We start from the raw sequence: 21,016 nt of genomic DNA on the forward strand, positions 1-21,016 counted from the left end.
ATAAAGTTGTAAGGATGACAGATAATCCACGAAGAGCTTCTTACACAGTATCTAGTCCTAGTAAGTGCACTACCTTTTGTTCACTCTGCAGATAAAAGCTAGCTAGCTAGCCTGATGGTATTCACCTCCTCTCCAGCATGTTGATGGTCATCTAGGTTCAATGGTGTATCTAAACACTAGGAAGACACCCCTTTCCTGAGGACACCTTCAATGGGTACTCTAGTGTTCAGTGGTGCTGATACCTTGCAAGGCAAGATCTGGTGGGCAAGTCGGCATTGTGATTGTAGTTTCAAGTAGTAATGAATATAAATGCTGAGCACATTTAGATCTCATATTAGGAAACACACCCCTCAGGACCTGCAGAACCCTTAACAACTAGATATGAAAACAGGCAATCAAACCCAATGTTTCCTAGGGCACAAATAAAATAGAGGTACATTCTTTTGTAAAACAAAAATGCCAAGGAATACGTCTAAATGCTAAAATGCAAAGCATATGTGGAATTGTTAAATTTTAAAAAATAATAATTTCCATTATAAACAGCTATTCAGTTATTTGGACAAAGCTACTTCAATGTCAGTTCGAAAGCCATACTAGGTTGAAGCAAGATAAACAGGCCCATAAATTAGAGAAAGCTGCCAGAAGGAGACCCCATAATAATCCCCCTTAACTGCAATTATCAGCTGGGTTTTGCAAAGAATGCAAATTTATCTGTGAATTCCTGTGTACCTATGCTAATACCCTATTTCTGCCTGGGACTCTGGAATGATTATCGTCATGCCTTGTTAAGCTTCAAAAGAACCAGGTCAAAGCCACTTCCATGTCACGTTTGTGACTTTTAGTTCTCTAATCACTTTTGGCATGAGCATGTCTTCGTCTGCCTATTTCTGTTTAAAGTGAATTTCTAAGCCCGTGGACTTGGACGCTCTGGCTTCAGCCCTACAATTCCGCATTTCTGCCCTTTCCAGGTTCCCTTACCTACTGGGGAGCCTTGTGCCTATCTATCTCCATGGCAATGCAAGGCCTCTCCCAGCAGGTAAACCTGTCTGGTGAATCCACCCCTCAGAGGCGTGTCGGCACCATTTCCTGGAGCAATCTTTCAGGGTGGCTCCACTTTCCATTCCTGTGCAAATACTTTGCTGCCTCCCCTACAGCTGCCAGACCTGCTCCTGCTGCTGCTCAGGTAAAGCTCATTCCTTCCTGGCACCACTATAGACAGAGGTGCTTGATTAAAGTCTGGTACATGTGCCTGCCTGCCTGTCTTTCTATCCCTTCCTTTTTTGATCTCTGTCTCTGTCTCTCTGTTTGTTCCCTAGGGAGAGCATCTGACCACTGAGAAGATGATGAGTTCAAGCTATTGCAACGAGATGAGCGGCAGTGGCTATGGGACTCAACAGCTTCCTGAGCATTACCACTACTACCATCAGTCAGGTCTAGGCCAGCAGCCTCCAGAGAAAAATCTCGTGTACGAGCGAGTGAGGACCTACAGCGGGCCCATGAGTAAGGTGGTTCAGGCCTTGGACCCCATCGGCTCCCGGGAAGTGCTCTCCCCTCTGAAAGCTGCCTCCTCCTACCAAAATTTGGTTTGGAGCGACCGTTCGCAGGTACCACAAAGAGCTATGCCAGCCTGGTAGAGGGAGGAAGTCTTGAACCGCATTTCTTTTGTTTCTGTTTTTCTGCCTCTTTTATAAAAGACGTTCTCTCTCAGTGGACTACGGCGACATATGCGATATAGTGACCTAACTTTCATCTCCTGGCCGTTCTTTCATTTGCTAGTGACTGTGCTCGTTTGCTACCGGTTCCAATGCTTTTCATATAACCTAACTAGAGCATAGGATGGCTCATTGTTTTGGTGAATTTGATCAGAGTATCTGATCTGAGGTCGCCTTTTGCCCCTACCGCAAAGCAATCCTCAACCTGAATAAATAGTTTTTATAGAATAAGTTCTCACTGATTCACTTCATATCAGAAGTAAACATAATTTTTTGTATTAAATATGATGGTTTTGGGACAATGGCGTGTACAGAGTGACGAGCAAATATTTGTGTTCAGCAAATAGTATGTTATTCTAGGATAAATGACAGGCATAAATAAATCCCTGTTTGAATTGCGATATGTGTTTCATCTTCTGAGAATGACACATTGGCTCTTGTATAACTAAGGTGAATAATTTATGAATACTGGTAAAAGAGTACTGAAAGAGTGGATATAGGATTAAGGAAGTCAAGATGTAAGCAGTTGCTTATATGAAAGCTAGAAAGGGTGGAACTCTAAGACACCCATTCAAATGAAGCAAATTTGTTTTGAAAGGGGTTGCTCCAACATCAGTATCTGTGCTGATAATCATACCAACGACTAAAGGAACATTGCAAGATTATGTAAAATTAACAGCTCTGTGTTTTTATTCCTTAACTCTCTTAACATTAAATTTTCACGTTTTTGAACTTTCTGGAAAGTTCTGTCCAAACTGAAGTTATGTTTTCAAGATACAATTTCTATTGTAAAGAGCTCAAAAAAGAGAAAAAAATACAAACATTGGAATATTATCCTATGTTGCATTATTATACCAATCTGCAATAATATGAATTATCCTGAATTTAAAGATATAAAACAATATTTCTCAAGCATATAGCAAAACTATTTTTTAAAGAGTTAAGAAAAATATAGATAACCCAACAACTACAAAGGCCATGATCTTTTCTTTCATCCCTAGTTTAATTTGTGGGAAAAATAGGAAGAAAAATCCGTAATTTACTGTTAGTAATTTGTGAAGTGAGAAAAATTCCACCTATACTGAAGTCAGGGGGAAGAAAAATATACAGGTTAAAAATACTACTTTATATAAGTGATAATAATGCAAATGTACGTTCCAATATTCTATATGAGATGCTAATAATGAACAATAAAATGGGCATCACATATGTTTGTTAGTAGCCCCCAAACAATGAGAAGTTCGAAAACAACAGTTATCATTCTCATAAGAATGCTAAAACCACCTTACCTGTCACAGTTATTTAAGCAATTAACCTCTTTTCCTGTTAACTTGCTAGAAAAAGAGAGATGAATAGATAAAAATTAAAAAGCTGATATTTGGCAACTCGTAAATATTAACTACAGAACAATTTTTAGGACTGCATTTTATTGTATGCTCTTTAGTTCAACTTACCGTTTTAATAATCCCAGAACCAAGCTGGCCAAGCTTTTTACAACTTTTCCTTCTTTCTACCTGTTCTTCCTTAACTGATCCTTATAAGACTGTCTTCATCTGCATACATAGTTCTCCACAGAGGGCTCTCCAAAGAACCTGAGAAACCAAAAGTATGGCTACCGACACTAGGCTAAGAGATTGAAATGGAGGTTGTTGTGAAGTCCGAAGTTCTTTGTAACTGAAGATAAAGAGAAGTAAGGGCTTGGTGAAGATCAATGGGGTAAGATTCTAGACATATGGTAAAGGAAAACAGTGAGTAGTTTCATTCTCTTAGCGAAACAAGCAGAGAGAAAATTTGACTACAAAATTTCAAATTGAGTTAGATATCCAAGGGCATTCAAGAAAGTTTTGTATAGCTGTTGCAAAGAATGTGACTAGGAAAATCTTCTATTTTGTTTTCCTTTCTTCCTGTTTATTGGCAGGATTGCATCATGTAAAGTAGGACCTAGACTTGATCGGGAAGTACCTTCATGCTAACAAAATGGTTAAGACGTGGCAACAGCTTTGTTATACACTATGGCAAGCAGTAAATATTATTCAGACTTCTTTGTTTGGCTCATGTGCTTTGTTTCAGAGACATTGTCGGTTGGTAGCAATTACTCTGATGCCAGAATTTGTGACCGTGGCACCTAGGAAAATGGCTGGTCATCTAAATTCAGTTAAACTTTACTCTCATTGTGTTTAGCATTTTGGTGTTTGGATGACATTCAGAGAATTCATGAGATTTTTAAAAATATATAATTGTCACTAGTAAAATATGTTCCCTTTGAGAAACTGAAATTGATGCTACTCTGCTTCCTGATTCTGATTTTAGCTTATGGATTTAATTTTAGATTTAACCAAATGCTTTTTGCAGCACTTTAGTATTGTCTATATCTGGCTTTTTAGTGTGTGTTTTTCCTCTATTGCCTTCTTGTGCGGTAGAATGGTATTTACAGATGTAAACATATCTTCAGTTTCTCCAGATCTAATGTTGCTTTCTTTCTTGTTTGTAATTGCTCAGATATATTTTATTATCCTCTTGGTTATTATTTTGCCTGATTGATAGAGTATTCCTCAGAGAAAATTCAATATAGGAACCAGTTGCTGGTGGATTGTCTAAATTGATGGTAGAATTAGAATTACTAGGCTTATTCACGTGAACAGGTAAAGTCAAACACAAATGTTATCAAGGTCGTGGGTGTATTTTAAAACTGAATGCGGTATTGTGAATAAATGTAGTTCTAGAAACTATATAAAACAAAACAAAAGAAAAGCTTCACAGCTCAACTTTTTAAAAAGCTTAAATATTAACCTGCCGTCACAATGGAAAATTACATACTGTCTTAAAAGAATAGTATTGATGTGAATTACTCACTGGACATGTATTTTTCCATTCTATTAACTTAGTTTTTCATGAAGTTCAAGGTGTTTTCCATGTGTTCAGAGAAGCTCTGTGGTGTGAGAAATAGATCAAATTAATTTTTAATACCAGTCATTCATTGAATAGATATTTATTAAGTGGCTATTATGTAGGAAGCACTGCGATTATCTGGATAAATACCACTTGCTTATCTATGGGAGAGGTTACATTGAGAACAGATATACAGTACCTAGTCTGCATGTGTCCCATGTGTCTATATTTCATTTTAAAATATCTCGAGCTTTGGCCATTGATTACTTCATTGAATACAGCAAGTTCTGATGAAAGAAGGAACCTCTAAATATATGTGTTTTATGTGTTACCATTCTTTTGAATTTGAAACTTGCAACTAAATTCAATTCAAGAGAACAGCTCAGGGAAAAACATGTGCTTATAAATGGCCTCTGCTCTCAGTAATTATTAGCATGGACTTACCTGTGTTACATGATTTTTTCCCTTTTTCTTTTGTTACAAAGATTGCGGATAGCTCCCTTATGTGCTTGGATTTCTATTCACAATCAGAAAATGTTTCTGTTCCACGGGGAGGGAGGGATGTAGTACTTTGATAAATTGTTGTTCAAGGGCGTGGTCTGTTCAAAGGCGTGGTCTCTAAAGTGAATGACTGTTCAGGGAAGTAGGTTGCCTGAAACACGAATGAGGTCATAGGATAAAGAGGCAGACAGTTGCGGCTTTGGTCAAGCCCTTTGTGCCTACAATAGTGAGTGCAGCTAATTGCTGGGCGAAATTGTTCATGCCAATGGCCTTTGTCTCTTGTTCTAGGGAGGTCTCATGAATTCCTGAGCCTTTTGTCAGCCAATGGCATTCACACACAAGCTGTCATTGTGTGTGTATGTGTGGCAAGGTGAGGGCGTGGGCAAGAGGAAGGGGGATGAACTTGTCCTTTAACTGTCCCGATCCAAGTTTCTTCTCTTTCCTTTTTCATTGTTGATGCTCCTACAGATGAACCCCTCTCCACCCAGCACTCCCCCCAACAGCTTTCACCACACTGTTGTCTTTGCCCATGGGCTAAGCAGATATACATATATGTGGTTTGGCCAAATTTCTTTTCTTGGTGATTCATGATAAAACAACTGGGAGATCTGCCGTGCTCTTAAAACCTACTTAAAAGTGAAAACCTTTCTAAACAAGTCCGTTTGAGGTAACTTTTTCTTCATACCAGCAACTATTTCAATACCGACCCTTTTTTGACTTCCAGTGGATCATATATACTGCTCATTTTTTAAAGACAAAAAGCATGCACTGCAAAGACACTGTATCCTTTATTTTCTCTTCTAGTTTACTGTGGGAAAAGAAGAGAAATTATCCTGCAATGAGTCTCTTAAATGAGAATTGCTGTTGGAGGAAAGAGATGAAAGGAAGGGGTTCTATTACTAGCACATTCTAGTAATTTCTATTGCTTTCTTTACATGAGCGCAGAACCACAGATTTTAATTAAGGAAGTGTATGTTTCATCTAAAGATAGATCATTATAATTTACATGGTTATTCCTGTACAGAGTTCAAAACAACATCTCAATAATAACCTAAGGCAGGTGTTTAACCACATCACTGGCTTTGAAAGGTTATAACAAAAGCATCTCTCATACTACTCAGAAAATTTATTCAAATGGAAGTTTGCCTTGACAGATTTTGTCAGCATAAATGTCACCTGCCTGGACTGCTCTGATGAGCACAGACGGGAGCATCCACAGCGTTCCCGTGGTTTTTTTCTTTGAACATTATGTGACTCATTGGTTTTCCAGGGAAGTTTGAAAATCAAATGAAACAATGTGAAAAAGTTCCATGTTCATTTCAACAAGCTTCCAGCTATTTAGAGAACAAAGTCCTGCATTGTGTATGTAATGTCTGTTGATTACCCAATTCTCACGCCAGCCGTCTGTCCGTCTCTCTTGCGTCTATTGCAGCAAGGTCTTGAACTCTTTGATCAGAGCTACCGGTAGGAAAAGGAAAGCCACAAGGTATTTACTGAAGAGGCTCATATTTTGCAAAGTCTAAAGATCAGCCACAGAGAATGGTGTGTGGAAAATGGCCATAGAGTGAGTCTATATGGAATGTGTCTCTGGAGAGCTGCAAATAATAATTGTGCAGTGATGGCTTTGGCAGCGCCAAACAATGAAACTGGCAGGGTAATGGCCTTGGTGTTAAACTTCCCGGCTTTAATTGCTGGTTTGAGGGCTTGCTACCTATGTAGAGCAGCGCCTCATGTGTAATATGGAGCAATACACCTAACCCATAGGATGGTTGTTAGAGGCAAGTGCAGTCATGTGTGGTGGAAAACACACAGCACAGTGCCTTGAAACATAGGAACGGTTAATGATGCATTACCCAGAATCAATTGCTTGACCTTTCAGGACCTCAGTGTTTTCATTTGACCTTCCAGGACCTTCAGTGTCCTTCAGGGTTGTAGCAAGGACTGACTAAGACAACATGAGAAGGTGTCCAGCACGATGACCGGCACAGAGTTGACAGTAAATGATTCTTTCCATTGGTATTATTCATTGATAAGCATATAGCCAGCAAAAGCCACTAGCGGCACAGATAAAATAAGTGAATAACCTAAATGAGTAGACCGTAAAGGAAGAGTTCCTTTCACACTGGAAAGAGCAGGTAAACACATATGCTTGCAAAGCTTATTAGGGCTCTACTGGCTAAGAAAGACTAATGAGGAAAAGCATTAAAGCAATTTTCTAAAGCTCATGATATATGATCAAAAGACTAGAACAGCAGGAATGCATTTATAATGTTTACTGACATAAATATCCTTTAGAAAGAGTAATTTGGAAGTTCTCATGCTCTGAGAGTCTTTGAACTTGAACCTCAATATTTGAAACGGACTTTTTTTCTGGCCTGTGGTATTTTTTGTTTTTCTTTTTAAAAGTAGTGAGACTGAGCGTGAAAGCTTGCTCACAGTCTGCCTCTCACTTAATGGTCCCTGTAGAATTGCACTGCCAATAAGGGATCATGTGGCTATTTACACTTAAGTTAATTAATATCCAATAAATTTCAACACATATTAGTTCCTCGGTGGTATTAGCTATATTTTGAGTACTCAACAGACACATATGGCACTGGACTACTGCACTGGACAACACAGATAAACAAAATTGCAGGAAAGTCTACTGCACAAGGCAGATTTTTACACTGAAGCTGCTCATTTCAATATAGCAACGTCTCTAAGAGAGCACAATCAAAGAAATTCATGCTGGTACAAATGTGTGATCAAAGTGCTGCCCATTTACGTGTTTAGCTTTAATGGGCAAATTGGAATCAGATATTGGAGACTGTGTGGCAGAAAAGAGAGTCAAATGCGCAGCCCAGGAATACAGTCTGCTGCGGGGCTTACTAGTGCAGACCTGGAGCTAGACCGCTAGATTTTACCCATAGTTTCCGGTCTGTACTTGGAACTACTGCAGCAGACTCTGTATTCCGGCTCTGCACATTTTCTTAGATGTGCTCCCATTATGAACCACCTAAAATCTTTTGAGAAATAAGCCAAGGCATAAATAAATAATGTAAATGAACCTTTCAATGCTTTTAAAATATTATGTTATTTAGCAAGAAGGCAGATATTTTTGTTGCTGTTCAGAACTTTTTAAAATATTTTTCTCATACATTTTATTGATTCTTTTCTATAAAAATATACAAGGCTCTGTCACTGGGTAATAAGTAGATTAATTTTTAGTTATTTAAAGCTCATAAATTCTTTGGCAGAACTTTGATAGGAATAGTATGAAGATATAAAATCGGTTTGTACCTTATTGTGGAAATTATGATCTCAGCAACGAAATTGCATTTGAATTGTAAATTAGTCTTCTACAAATCTTTGATAATCGAGTTCCAAAGTTAGGTTCAAACTCCTTGCCTTGACACTAAAGGACCTCCTTAGGACAGTCCCATCCTATTTTTACCGTCTTATCTCTGCCACCCACTTCCTCCCACCTTCTGTTCCACACATACTGTTCTCCTCTCAGCTTCATAAATAAACTGAACATTTTGCCTCCCTCCCACCCCACGCCCCTTTGCTCATGCCAGTCCCCGCTCTGGCAGCACCCCCCTTCCCTCACATTCCTGATGGAATTCTACCTATCCCTTCAAATCCATCTGGAAAGTTGTCTACTTCAAGACATCTTCTCCAACCCTGAATCTTCTTGGCCTCTCCTCAGTGCAGTACTCTATCCCCGGATTCATTCCGGGTGTGGTCTCCTTTTAATGCGAGTATCACTTTTCATTGTTTAACTACACGTACTTAATATCAAGTAAGTACGTGGTATATTATTTCTGTTGTCTTTCTTCCCACCCTCATGGACTGCTGAGGGTTGAGATTTAAAATAAAATTAAAAAATCCAAACTCTAACGCAAATCAAAAGAGGTGTTTTAGGGAATAGGATGAAAACTCTCTCTCTGCTCTCTCCCTTTCCTCCCCTCCCGCTCTGTGGTTCCGGCTTTAATAAAGATATATGATTAGGATTGTTTGTGAGTTTCCCTCTTCTCTGCCTTCTTTTCAAACTGAAAATGCAGAGTAGGGCACGAATTGCCCCTTTAAAAAACTAAAAAAAAAAAAAAATATATATTAAGTATAAGGAATGGTTTTATAAGTCAATTAGTTTTCCATTCTGCTTCTTGTGTCCCATTAAGCATCTGGATTTGACTTGTTTATATTTGATTTCTACTTTTTCCCTATGGAAAAATATTTGTAATTACTTATTATGGGAAATGTTGTTAGAGGGTTAGTGATTCTTACCTGTCATTATATCATCTTCCTGGGATTTGTTGTGATATTTCCTTTACTCAAATTAGCTTAAAGGTGCTGATTAATTTGCTTATAGAGACAGCCCCTCTACCTCCCCTGCTGTTGAAATTCTATCTAAGGAAAGTGTTTTTCTTTATTGAATCTTACTTAGTTACTGTCTAATTGGTTTATGCGTGCGCCCCGAGATTCCCTCATAATGACTAGCACTGTTCAGTACTCATCCAAGGAAATGCCTTTGTCCTTCAACACAATATTTTACCCACTTCCATTCTGACACAGCCTTCAGCTTGGATGCATAGGTTCCCGCGTACAATTACTTCAAAATCTTCACAAATCTTTACATATATAGGTGCCATTGCTTACTATTCTATATAATCATTGGAACACTAGTCTGAAGTACAGTACAAAGAAAACACTTTTGTAAACTCATTCATTACTATACATATTAAAACAATAATCATCAAAAATAAAAATAAAAATCTTCACAAATCTAGTTACATCTAAGAAACTTTCTCTAGAAAAGTTGCTTAAATCCCCTACAAACATCTCATTACTCTTCTGCCCCAAAACCTTCAAAGACACTCACTATGTACCAATTTCTTGCTCTGGCTCCTGTGCACTTACATCTCCGAAATCCATTTTGGAGTTATATGTTTCAGCGAAAATGTGAACTGTTGTTCTCTAAATATAGCCCCTAATTTCCCACAATTATGCATTTGCTCATGTTACACCTGAAATGACCTCACCATCTACATAAGTTGAAATCATACCAATTTTTCAAGACTTTCTTCAACTGTAACCTTGTGGTGAAATCTCAAATTGTCCTAAGCTGAAGCTATCTCTTAGCCCTTGAAACTTCCATAGTAAGTTCCCGATAGTTCTTTTATCTCTTTCAATACCATTACATAACAAATATTGAAGAAATAACTTTGTTGCACATGTAAGTAATCTAATAAAAAGAATGCCTCATATTAATAGATGATATGTTTGAGTTTTCAAAATTCTTTGTCACACATTATTTATTCACTATAACTTCAAATATTCAGTAGGAAAATGATTATTGTGGTTATTGTACAAGTTGTGCAGTGTGCAAATAAAAATATGCATTGTGTATGATTTGTCTTGGACAAATAAAGTAATCAAGGCTCAAATAGCTCAGAATTAACTTTCCCCAGTTAGAACAGCTAGTTAATTAATACCCTAGGTTTAGGAAGCAGCTGTTGATATTTCTGCTGTAGCACCTATCTCAATTAACCTTAGATACTAAAGTATTTTCAGTTCAAACAAGTTTGTATTTTTTGGTTTCAGCAAATCATCTGATGATTATCCCCACTGTATTCTTTCCCAGTCTATTGTTTCATTATCAGAGTGGAAAGTATCAAAAATATATTAAAGAACATAACTAATTTCTGTTCTGGTTTCCAAGGCCTTACCCTGAAATAATCCTGGCGTTTACAATAATGTCCTAAGTTTTTAAGGTTTTGCTTCTACCTAAAAGAGAATAACACCTCTCCAGTTTCTGTTTTCCCTTATTTCTCTAATGCAGACTAATTTTTAATCCACTCTGATCTTAGAATTGGCAATGTCATATTTAGTTTATAAAAAGAGGAAGAGGAAGAGGGTTGCTACAACTTTCCCAAAGTTGGAAATCATTGCTTTAGGCTGTGTGGGAAAAGATGACCTAGATTTTATACTAAAACTGAGCCCACCCAATGATAAACAAAATTATTTGCATCATACCTCTACCTAAAGAAAGTTGCCACCAAGACAATACTTATCTATTTAGCAAATCTGAGCCACAGGAATAAATGACTCATGTGCTGAATATTTGATCAGAAAAGGTAGGGTCTTCTTGCAAAATTGAAGGGCTTAAGTGTTATAAGTATTAAATAAAAATTATTATTTTTTTGTTTGGAAGCTTCAGAGTACACTATAAATATATTATGCAGTTTATAAAAAAATCTGTTGGATTTGTAGAAGTTTAAATTATTTAATTAGACCCATTCTCTCAGTCACCTTTGGATGGGTCCATTGTTTTCAGGCATCCAAGGTCTAGTTAAGAAACATGTGAAAATGACCCATGGACATGGATAACAGGGTGGGGACTGACTGTGGGAGAGGGGGAGGTCAGTGGGCAGGGGAGAGAAATGGGGGAAAATGGAACAACTGTAATAGAACAACAATAAAAAAAAAGTTGCCTTTGACAGAGAATAATAAGAACGATAAATATCTAGCCTCCCATTATAAGGACAAGGCAAATTTAAGAACTTGAAAAGCAGAAAATGCAATGACATATGCTCGACATGCGGCCAAGTGTAGGAATGAAGAGTGAGTTCAGGAGTCATTTTACTTGAGTTATAGCCCCGACACCTTAGTATCAACTGTGTGATCTCCATCTAGTTACCTAACCCATCTTTCACTAACTTCATTTGTATGTAAAGTAGGGTTAGAGTAGTATCTTCCTCATGGGGTTGTTCTGAATGTTAAGATAACCTGTGTAATGAATTTGGCATAGAAAGATTTTAATAGGTGTTATTTCTCGCCATCATCCAAAGAAAACAAGACTGACAAGTTTAAAGGATTTGACATTGTTTTGTCTCTATGAGAAAAAAAAAAAAACATTGGGAACGATCTCCCATCTTCACAGAATATTAAGAAGGAGAGTTTAAGATCCTCTAATCCACACTAACCCACACCCACATCCTACCCACACCCACCTCCTATTTCTCAGAGGAAACTGAAGCTTAGGAACATGCCCTGAGTTGTTTGACATCACATAGCTGGTGTAGTATAACTAGAATTAGCACCCAGGGCTCCTGACTCCAAGTCCAGGACTCTTTCCACTACTTTATAATAGTCACCACCACCCCTTTGCCAACTTTTAATTATTTTGTTATAAGGGATGTAGGGTTGTGGCACACAGCGCATAAGAACAAAGGGTGTCGGTTTAGACTCTTCTTCCTGAGGTACCTTTAAAACTAAGACATCCTCTTCATTCATTTTTGATCACTTGCTATGGAAGGGGCAGTGTTTATTTGTGGGATGGTTTGCTGCAGTACTGCGTACAGCTGGACGCCACTGAAGGACCTTCCATTATCAAGATAATGTTCATTTTGGACACGTACTCAGACCACCTTCCCTAATTCTGTAGACTTCCAGAGAAAAGGGTTATCTTTAGCAAGCATTTCTGGAATTAATAAACTTTACATTCAGATCATTTTTTTCCCGCCTTCTAATCAGCCTAATACGATTTCAGTCCCCACTGGTCAACATCGTACTTTTCACATCTTTGACGCACATGAAGCTGCTACCTGAATAGTTGCATTTTTGTAGCTATTTCATTTCTCCTGTTCTTATGGTGGCTGTAAGCCATGTTTGCCCACATCAGTTATAATAATGAAGACTCAAGGTAATTAAGTAAATTATAATCTATGGAATTAATGTACCAGCTTTCCAAATATAAGAAGTTCGTATATTTTATTTTAGGATCAGACTAGTTTTTGTGCAAATGTACCAATTTGCCTTTTACATATTTACTATCGTGGCATCTGAGTCAAATAACCATGTCTATACTGCAATAAATAAATGTCCTAAAGATGTGATATATAGATAGATGCATATATGGATATAGGTGATAGAGATATGTGTGTGTGTGTGTGTGGTCCTACTTGTGTTAATTTCTTCAAGTTTACAAAACTTCTTAGTACACTCTATTATCTTAAAAGCTAGTCGACTTGGCTAAGTTTAATTTGATGATGTCATCAGATTGGAACTGGTTAAAGCAGAGGAAAGAACTACTGTTTATAGAACACCTAGCAGGTGCCAGGCAGTGTGTGCAAACTGTCTTCTCCAAGTGATCCTAGTATCAGTAGCCCCAGCCAAAAAAGGTTAAAAGGTTGCAGAAACTCATCCTCCAGACATGAATTATTTTATTGCCTCTTGGTGAACATGTATTGGTATAGACATTTGGGAATTTAATTGGGTAGTAACTATTAAAACAAACAGTAGACATACTCTGTGCCCCAGCAATGTCACCTTTTTGTGGGACTTCAGAGTTATCCCCACATTGCACAAGAATGCTCATTGCAGTATAGAGAAAACCCAGAAACAATTTAGACTTTGATAAATAAGGTATCAAACAAGCATTATGGAACATTATGCAATAATTTTTAAAAATGAATTAAGACATCATATATCTAATCTATAATACAGGAAATATTGCAGAATAATAAAAGCAACAGATATTATTATTATTTATACATATATATTTATGCAAAGATACACCTGACAATGATGGCTACTTTTAGGTAAGGGATTTGGATGGAGGGAGGATGGTTAAGGGAAGATCTTTGACTTCATGGGGGAAGATCTGTATAAAACTTTATGTTAGAACGTGCTCATGTACTATTGGATAACTAAAAACACCCCCTCTTGCCCCCTTATCTCTCGGAACATGCTCCTGTAGTATCTGAGAGCCAAACCCGCCTGATCTTGGTTGTATTTTTGACCATTTTCCTCCACGGAAGAACACGTATCTGCTTGGTCTCCTATCTTTAATTATCTGCACATGCCAAGCAATTTTCCTCTGCTACCAACAGGAAACCTGAGAACATATCCAAAGGCTTCCTTGTAACATTAAGGTTGCATTATTGCTCTTGACTTAACAGGGAGAGGGGGAATGAAAATGTTACAAGTGGAACCAAAGGAAAAGCAAAAGAAAAACCACAGTGTGCAGAATATTCGTCAGTCTGGGTAAACGCATAGTTCTGTTTTAAGAACAGCACATGGACATTACAGCTGTGCTTCCATATGAGTCGGCCAGGGTACCCTTCATAAGCCTGCATTCTGACTTTTAATAGCTTCCTTGTTCCAAAGAAGAAAACAATACTTGTATCGTTGTGGGAATATATCCTGGAGTTGTATCAATTGGTTGTCAATTATAGTAATGTTTGAAGAGATTAACTAATGCTATTAGTTGTTTGCACACCAATAAAGCTATGCACCTTTGCTTATTTGAGAAAAAGTAAAGAATGCCAAGATAATCAACAGAGTGACTTTCATCTACTCATTAAAATCATACTGTCACTTTTATGGACTGTTTTGAAACATCATAACCTACTCTCTGAAGTGAAACCGGAAGCAGACCACATAAAGCATGAAGGGCAGTAGCTAAGATTTCAAAAGGAGTTTCCTATATTGGTTTGTTTTTACATTTACTGTATTTTTTTTTTAAATTTTTGATTTATTTGTTGTTTTTCTATTGTAGTTCTCCCACTTTTCCCCCATTCCTCCCCCCCCACCCAGCCCACCCCTTCTCCCACAATCAATCCCCACCTCATTGTACATGTCCATGGGTTATTTATACTTGTTCCTTTACATTTAAATTTTGCAGCTTGTTTTAATTGCAGCCATATTATACATTGGGGTATATATTAGCAGAGTTCTCAGAAAATAAAACAAAAGGGATGCAAACTAAAAGAAGAATGCATTATCATGAAAATACTCTTAAAATTATTTTATCACTAGGTCACTGGCGAAGCTGAGAAAGGAATCCAGGAATGTGCTCTTTGGATAGATGGACATCACCTAGGAAAGCATAAAATATTCCTGTTTCTGATAATGTGGAAAAGAAAACCTCAGGAACATAAGACATTCACATGCCACTGCTCAGTAACAATTTCTAACCCTTCCCCCTCTTTTGTTTGTTTCTGTCAACAGGAGCTGCACTCTCCCACTCTGAAAATATCCACTTGTGCTCCGGGCACTCTCTGCATCACTCCAAGTACTGAACAGGTAAGAGATTTATAGGCGGGATTCCATTGTTTTCTTTTTCTTTTTCCATTATTTTCTTTTTATGTAAGCCTTGCTTATACGTTTAAGCAATGTTTGGACCCCAGAAGGCTTTACACATTGAAAGATGTCAGAAACAAGGAACTAGAAAAGGGTACTCACAGATGAGCATCAGCCCAGCCTGTCAGGGAACGCGAAACAAGCACGGAAATCATTGTTAACTGAGTGTTCAGTCTGATTGCCTTTGGTTTGAGTGCAGTTTCGTTTTTGCCAAGGATCGCCTTGTGATTACGTCTGTCTTTGGGGTCCTTGATTTGCACACAGATGAAGCACACAGATCTGGGACTGATTGAGGGTGACTTGCGTGAGTGATAGTACTGGAAGTCTGCGTTCAGAGAGAATAACGGACAGTGTCGGAACTGGTCCTTCTCAAAAGTTCATGATTTAAAAGACACATAAGGGTCTAGATTCCTTGGTCCTAATAATCCCATTTTTAAGATTATTCTTGAGTCTAAGCATATTTTCCACAGCTTCTATAATTAAATACCATATTAAGAAATATATGTTTAATGAGCTAGTCACCATATTTTACAGAGTCAAGTCTAAGAACATAAAATATATAACATCCAAAGTTCGTTACTACGTGGGAGGGGAGTATAAAGCATGTGGGATTTGGAGGCTAAGAGAGAAAGATGCTCTTCTAAGAAAACAGGCCTGCCCAGATGAGGTGCCAGGCTGTGAACCTGGACAGCATAGGGTTGAAGGGACAAAACTGGTTTCTAGAACTTGGGTGTAGTAAAGAAAAGGTGATACTATGTAGAACAAATAAGGTTCTCAAAGAGAAGTTTGCCCGATTCCCACTAATTGGTCCTAAGCTAGAGCTAGGTCAGTTACAGTCATGCATTTAATCAGCGAACATTTGTTCAGTGCTGAGCATGGACCAATAGATCCAAGCACTATTCTCAAAGAACTCACAGACTAGCACCCGTCACACACATGACAACTGAGTTACAAATGGAGCCCTGTGGGACCACCGAGATAGAATTACCTCAGAAAAGTAAGTCCACTTAAATCACAGCGTTGTTCACTGTACTAAAATTCAGTCAGAAAACTGCATTAAGTGATAGTTTTCATAATCAAAGGACTTTAAAGTTGGGTTTACTATATGTCTTCTTTCTGACAATAAAAATGTGTTTATTGTAAAATTGTGGCACTATAAAAGAATATAAAGAAGAAAAAATAAAACTCACTCACGATCCCCTCCCCTGCCCACAGATACTGCTCTTAGCATTTTGGTTGTTTTTTCCATTCAAATAAAAAAGTGTGATCATACTATATATACAGTTTTAGATCTTCATTTCTCATTTAACCTCATATAATATTATGAGCTTTTTTTCATGTAAATTTGTATTACTCAAGATGGTTCTGTTGATGGCTGCATTTTTCTGCCTGTGGGTGATAATTTAATCTTTCCCTTCTCCTTAGGAAAGTGCTCCTCTTACTGCACCCTATCAACATAACTGGTTTAAAATTTCTCCAGTTAAAATATGGTATTCTTTTGTTATGTTTATTCGACTCCTTGTTGGGTTGAACACCTTTCCTTATTTAATAGCCATTTGCTTTTCTGCTATTTAAATGTTCGTGCTGTTTGCTCGTTTTTCTATTAGTGTGAAGATTTTTTTTTCTTATTGAGGTATAATGACTCTCATTATATTAATACCAACTCTTTTCCCATCAAAAGTTTGCAAATGACTTTGTTTTAGTGTTTTCTCTCCTTTTTCACGTTATTTATGGCCCTCCCCAACTACCACACTGAATATTTAAATGTTTAAACACACACACACATTTTTTTCTCTTTGCATCTCCTTGCATTTTTAAAAAAATATAAGGTGCCCTTTGCAAAGAGAAGATTTAATTTATAAGTATTAGGCTCTATTTTTCTAACCATGCAGCAGCATTTACAATGAAAGAAATATTTTGAAACTCATCTAAAATCACTTAGAATGTGCGGTGGATTTACCATGGAACACATGTCATAGAAATACCTAGCAAATAAACATATGCTTTCGTATGTGCTTTTCAGACGGAAATGAACTAAAACACAAATTCAGATGTCATCACTTATGCAAATGACTAACAATTTTACTTTGAAAATTGCTCTCTATTATTACCGATGGTTTCAATGTCACTAAGTAACTATAATTATATGCATTTAAAAAACTCTTTTCTTCCCAGGAACTCCATTCTCCGGTAGTGAAAGTCACTTCATCATATCCACAGACCACTATTAGGAGATATGTAGTACAAAATCCTGAACAGGTAATCTATGTTACGCAAACTCTGGTCCCAACCTATAATTCCTTCGAAGCCGTGGCTTAAGCAGGAAGTGTGAGTCAGTTACTAGATCCCTGAAATCAGATTGTTGGGCTTTCTTGTGATTATAAAGTTAATTTCTAATCATCTTTAATTCTAAACAGTCAGACATTCTGACTCAGAGTTGCAAGCGGCATGGAAATCCTCGGGTTATAAAGTCTTTCTACTTCTCTGGCCCCACCCTCGTGCTACAAAGAACGTTTGTGTATTTTGAACGGAAGACAAAAAGGACTGAGTTCTAGCACAGGCTTCACATGAAAACTATCAGTTGTTACATCAGGGCTTAGAGTCTTTAGTCCTTTTAGACAGGCTATCGAGAGGCTGCTTTGGAAGAAGAAAATGAAAAGTCAAAAGCTCAAAAGTGTCCCCATGCCTTTGTTGCATATGACGAATGAACTTTTGTGCCTATTGATGAGCTCTTTTGAAAATTACATAATTATATTTTCTTCTAAGCCATATAACCTTATATTTTATGAACTAGGATATCATTACCTAACTTTGAGGATAAAATTAAGAAAACTTCCCCTCCCCCACAGTAATAACCCTTCTTCAAGCACCACTCTGTCTCTCTCTCTCTCTCCACTCTCTCTCTCTCTCTCTCTCTCTCTCTCTCTCTCTCTCTCTCTCACACACACACATACATGGCCCTTCTATATCAGCAACAGGATATTTTTCCTGGGGGTATAAGGGCAAAAATTTCAGAAGCAGAAACAGTATGCCCCAGGTAATAACACAGCAGTTCTTTGCTTTGCTCTTGATTGTAAATCTCCACTATTGCAGGAAACAATCCTTCCTTTTCTCACAAAATAAGTTTGATCATTTGCTTCGGCTGTGGAAAGCAAAGAGTTAAATTAAGGTAACACACCTGCTACTATTCTAGCTACTATTCTAGGCAGATGTGGGGGATGTCCTATTCTGCTTCTATCTATCTATCTCCCCTTGTCTTTATTTTAAAGTCATTTTCTCAGGTCTCATTAGCTAGAGAGGCTGTTATACTTGTGTATGTGTGTGAACCTGTGAACATGCAGTTTCTGTGTTGGGGGAGATTGTTTCAGACATTTGCTTGAGTTTTCATATATCTATGTAAATATTAAAAGAGGCTGTGATTACAGTAAAGCAGCTGCCTGCTGCTTCTTTTGCAGAATCAAATGTTGAAGCAAAACTTTTGCAAATTGTGTGGGAGAGGAGGTCATGTGCATATTCACATGCATATTTCATTCGATAACCCTGGCTTTCAAATAATTAATTTTAGATAGTACTTTTTTTTCCATAATGCAAGAATTGCTGTGTTTGCCTAGCATATATCCACAGAGAGATTTAAAATATCAAATCATTTGAATTCCAACCCACTTTGCCAGTGATTCTTCTGTGACTTTGGATGAATTATTATTCTTTAGTTAATGGGGATAGGGAAGAATTAATATTTATTGGATACACACTGTCTGCTAGGCAATTTACATATTTTATCCTATTTAATCCTAAAAGGGTGAGAAAACAGAGGCACAGATAAATTAGAATTGTGTATGCAAGTGTGTAACATATTTGTAACATGGCATCTGCTTATTATCATGGCTGTGTTCAACTACAAAGAAGCAAATAGTTTCTTTGGGAGAAGATGCAATAGAAGGTTAAAGAAAATAATCATTGTAATGCTTTTAACTCTTTCCATTATTGAGGAATAAAACACATTTCAATCTGATGTTTTATAAACAAAAATAATCTAATTGGTTTTACAGAGCAGCTTGAAAATCCTGTCTAGATATATTATCCATTTTATTTAAGTATATGGCTTTTTGTTTGTTCTTTTAAATTTCCCCAGGAGAAGATTCTGGCTTAATTACAATATTTATAATAAGCTGAGCCTCCTAAGTGGCAACTTTATCCTCTTTACTTCTCTTCCCTGTAATTAAACTGATCTCATTCCACTTCTCTCATTATGCGTTTCTTCAGCCTTTGTTCAGTCTTTTTACTTTTGGTTGTTCTTGACCTTCTTTAGTCTTCGTTATCTGTCATTTCAGTCACAGGATTTATGCATTATCGTATATTACTTGGCTTAAAAATGAGGGAAATATGTTTGTTTCTTCAAGTAGATAGAGTCCAATTGATATGTCAGTTTCCACTGTGACGCTCCTGCTGCAGGGAGGGGGCACTTTACAGCCTTCAAACAAACACACAAAGAAACAAACAGAGAAATAAGACACGGTCCCCAAAACAGAGGAACTTAGAATTCATCTTAGGAAGGGAAATATGATAGAGCCACAAACAGCTATGTGAAATACAGATGAAGTCTTATTGAGGTTTAGGAGCTGGAAATAACACATTTGTTTGGGGGAGGGAATCAGAGAAGGTTTTATAGTGGTATTTAAGGTATTTTTACAGTGAGCATTGTTTTTAGTATCATTTTACTAATGAGGAAACTAAAGTGTAAGTAAGTGTGCTGTGCTCAGGTCTTCTGAGCCTAAATCTTTCACTCTTTGTCTTTCCTGTCAGTTATTCTGGAGGAGTTTTGACAAGATGTGATAACTTGTATTGAGTATGGGGTTAAAAGAACGGTCACAGATGACCCTGAGGGTTTCACTTTGAGACGCTGGGAGTACGGTATGCCAGTTAAAGGGACGAAGAAGTGAGGAGGAGGAATAGCTGGTTTGGGAAAAGAGGAGATTTGATATTTGTTTGAACCAGTGAGGTTTGAGTTGCACAGTTAAAAATGACTTGGAGAAAGCTCACATTTGAGATAGAGACCCTGGTAGCTAGTCCCCTTAAAATGACCACTGTAGCTGTGGGAATGGCTGAAATAATATAGGGGCAACGGAGACGGTTGAGGTTAGAACCTTGAGACAAGTGCTACTTTAAGGGAACAGAAAGAAAGAATCACTTACATAGGCAGGGGGTCTGCCACAGAGGGATGTGGACACAGAGTGACTGAAGCAAATTCAGAAAGGTCAACTGTCTCAAATGGCAAAAAGGCCAAGGGGGACGATGTTTGAGAGTAGAATATGGTTGCCAAGAAACCAGTGGTGACTTTGGAGAGATCCTTTTTGGTACACCTGATGCGGCGAAGCCCAGATGCAAAAATTAATGGGCAAATAGAAGAAGAAGTGGAGGAAGTGAGATGGGATAGTAGTTAAAGGAGAAAACAAAATTTTGGAGATCTGAGACGTTTGTAAAGAGAAAACCCCAGAAATCAGGAATACTAAAGATGCACCAGAGAAAGGAGACAATTGGGATGCAATTCTGGAAGAGACACGAGAGGAAAGGATTCCAGGTAGAGCTAGAGAAGTGACTTCAGGGGAAAAAAAAAGGAGTATGTCTTTCATTGTAATGAGAGGGAAGGAGCAGAAACTAAAACGAGAGTTTTGAGGTGGGGAGGAAAGTGAAGTGACCTCACTGGATAGATGATCTTGGTTTCCTCAGTAAGTAGATGGGCAATGAGGGAACATGAACATAGAGGGTTGAGGAAATTTAAAATCACG

The 21,016-nt window shown here is 37.6% G+C and overlaps 1 protein-coding gene across 2 annotated transcripts in view; it reads left to right on the plus strand.

The window, feature by feature from the left end:
• Positions 1-1,105: 1,105 nt before the first annotated feature.
• Positions 1,106-21,016, plus strand: part of POF1B (POF1B actin binding protein) — a 57,891-nt gene continuing 37,980 nt past the window's right edge. The window contains exons 1-4 of one of the 2 annotated variants that reach the window (XM_090264751.1): positions 1,106-1,183; positions 1,317-1,604; positions 15,099-15,173; positions 17,406-17,489. In XM_090264751.1, the coding sequence (XP_090120877.1) occupies positions 1,341-1,604; positions 15,099-15,173; positions 17,406-17,489 (423 nt within the window). In that variant the 5' untranslated portion in view covers positions 1,106-1,183; positions 1,317-1,340. The other variant, XM_090264752.1, reaches the window with a different exon arrangement.

The sequence above is a fragment of the Furipterus horrens genome, unplaced genomic scaffold, assembly GCF_987537825.1.
Source record: "Furipterus horrens unplaced genomic scaffold, mFurHor1.1.pri manual_scaffold_17, whole genome shotgun sequence".
NCBI classification, from domain to species: domain Eukaryota; kingdom Metazoa; phylum Chordata; class Mammalia; order Chiroptera; family Furipteridae; genus Furipterus; species Furipterus horrens.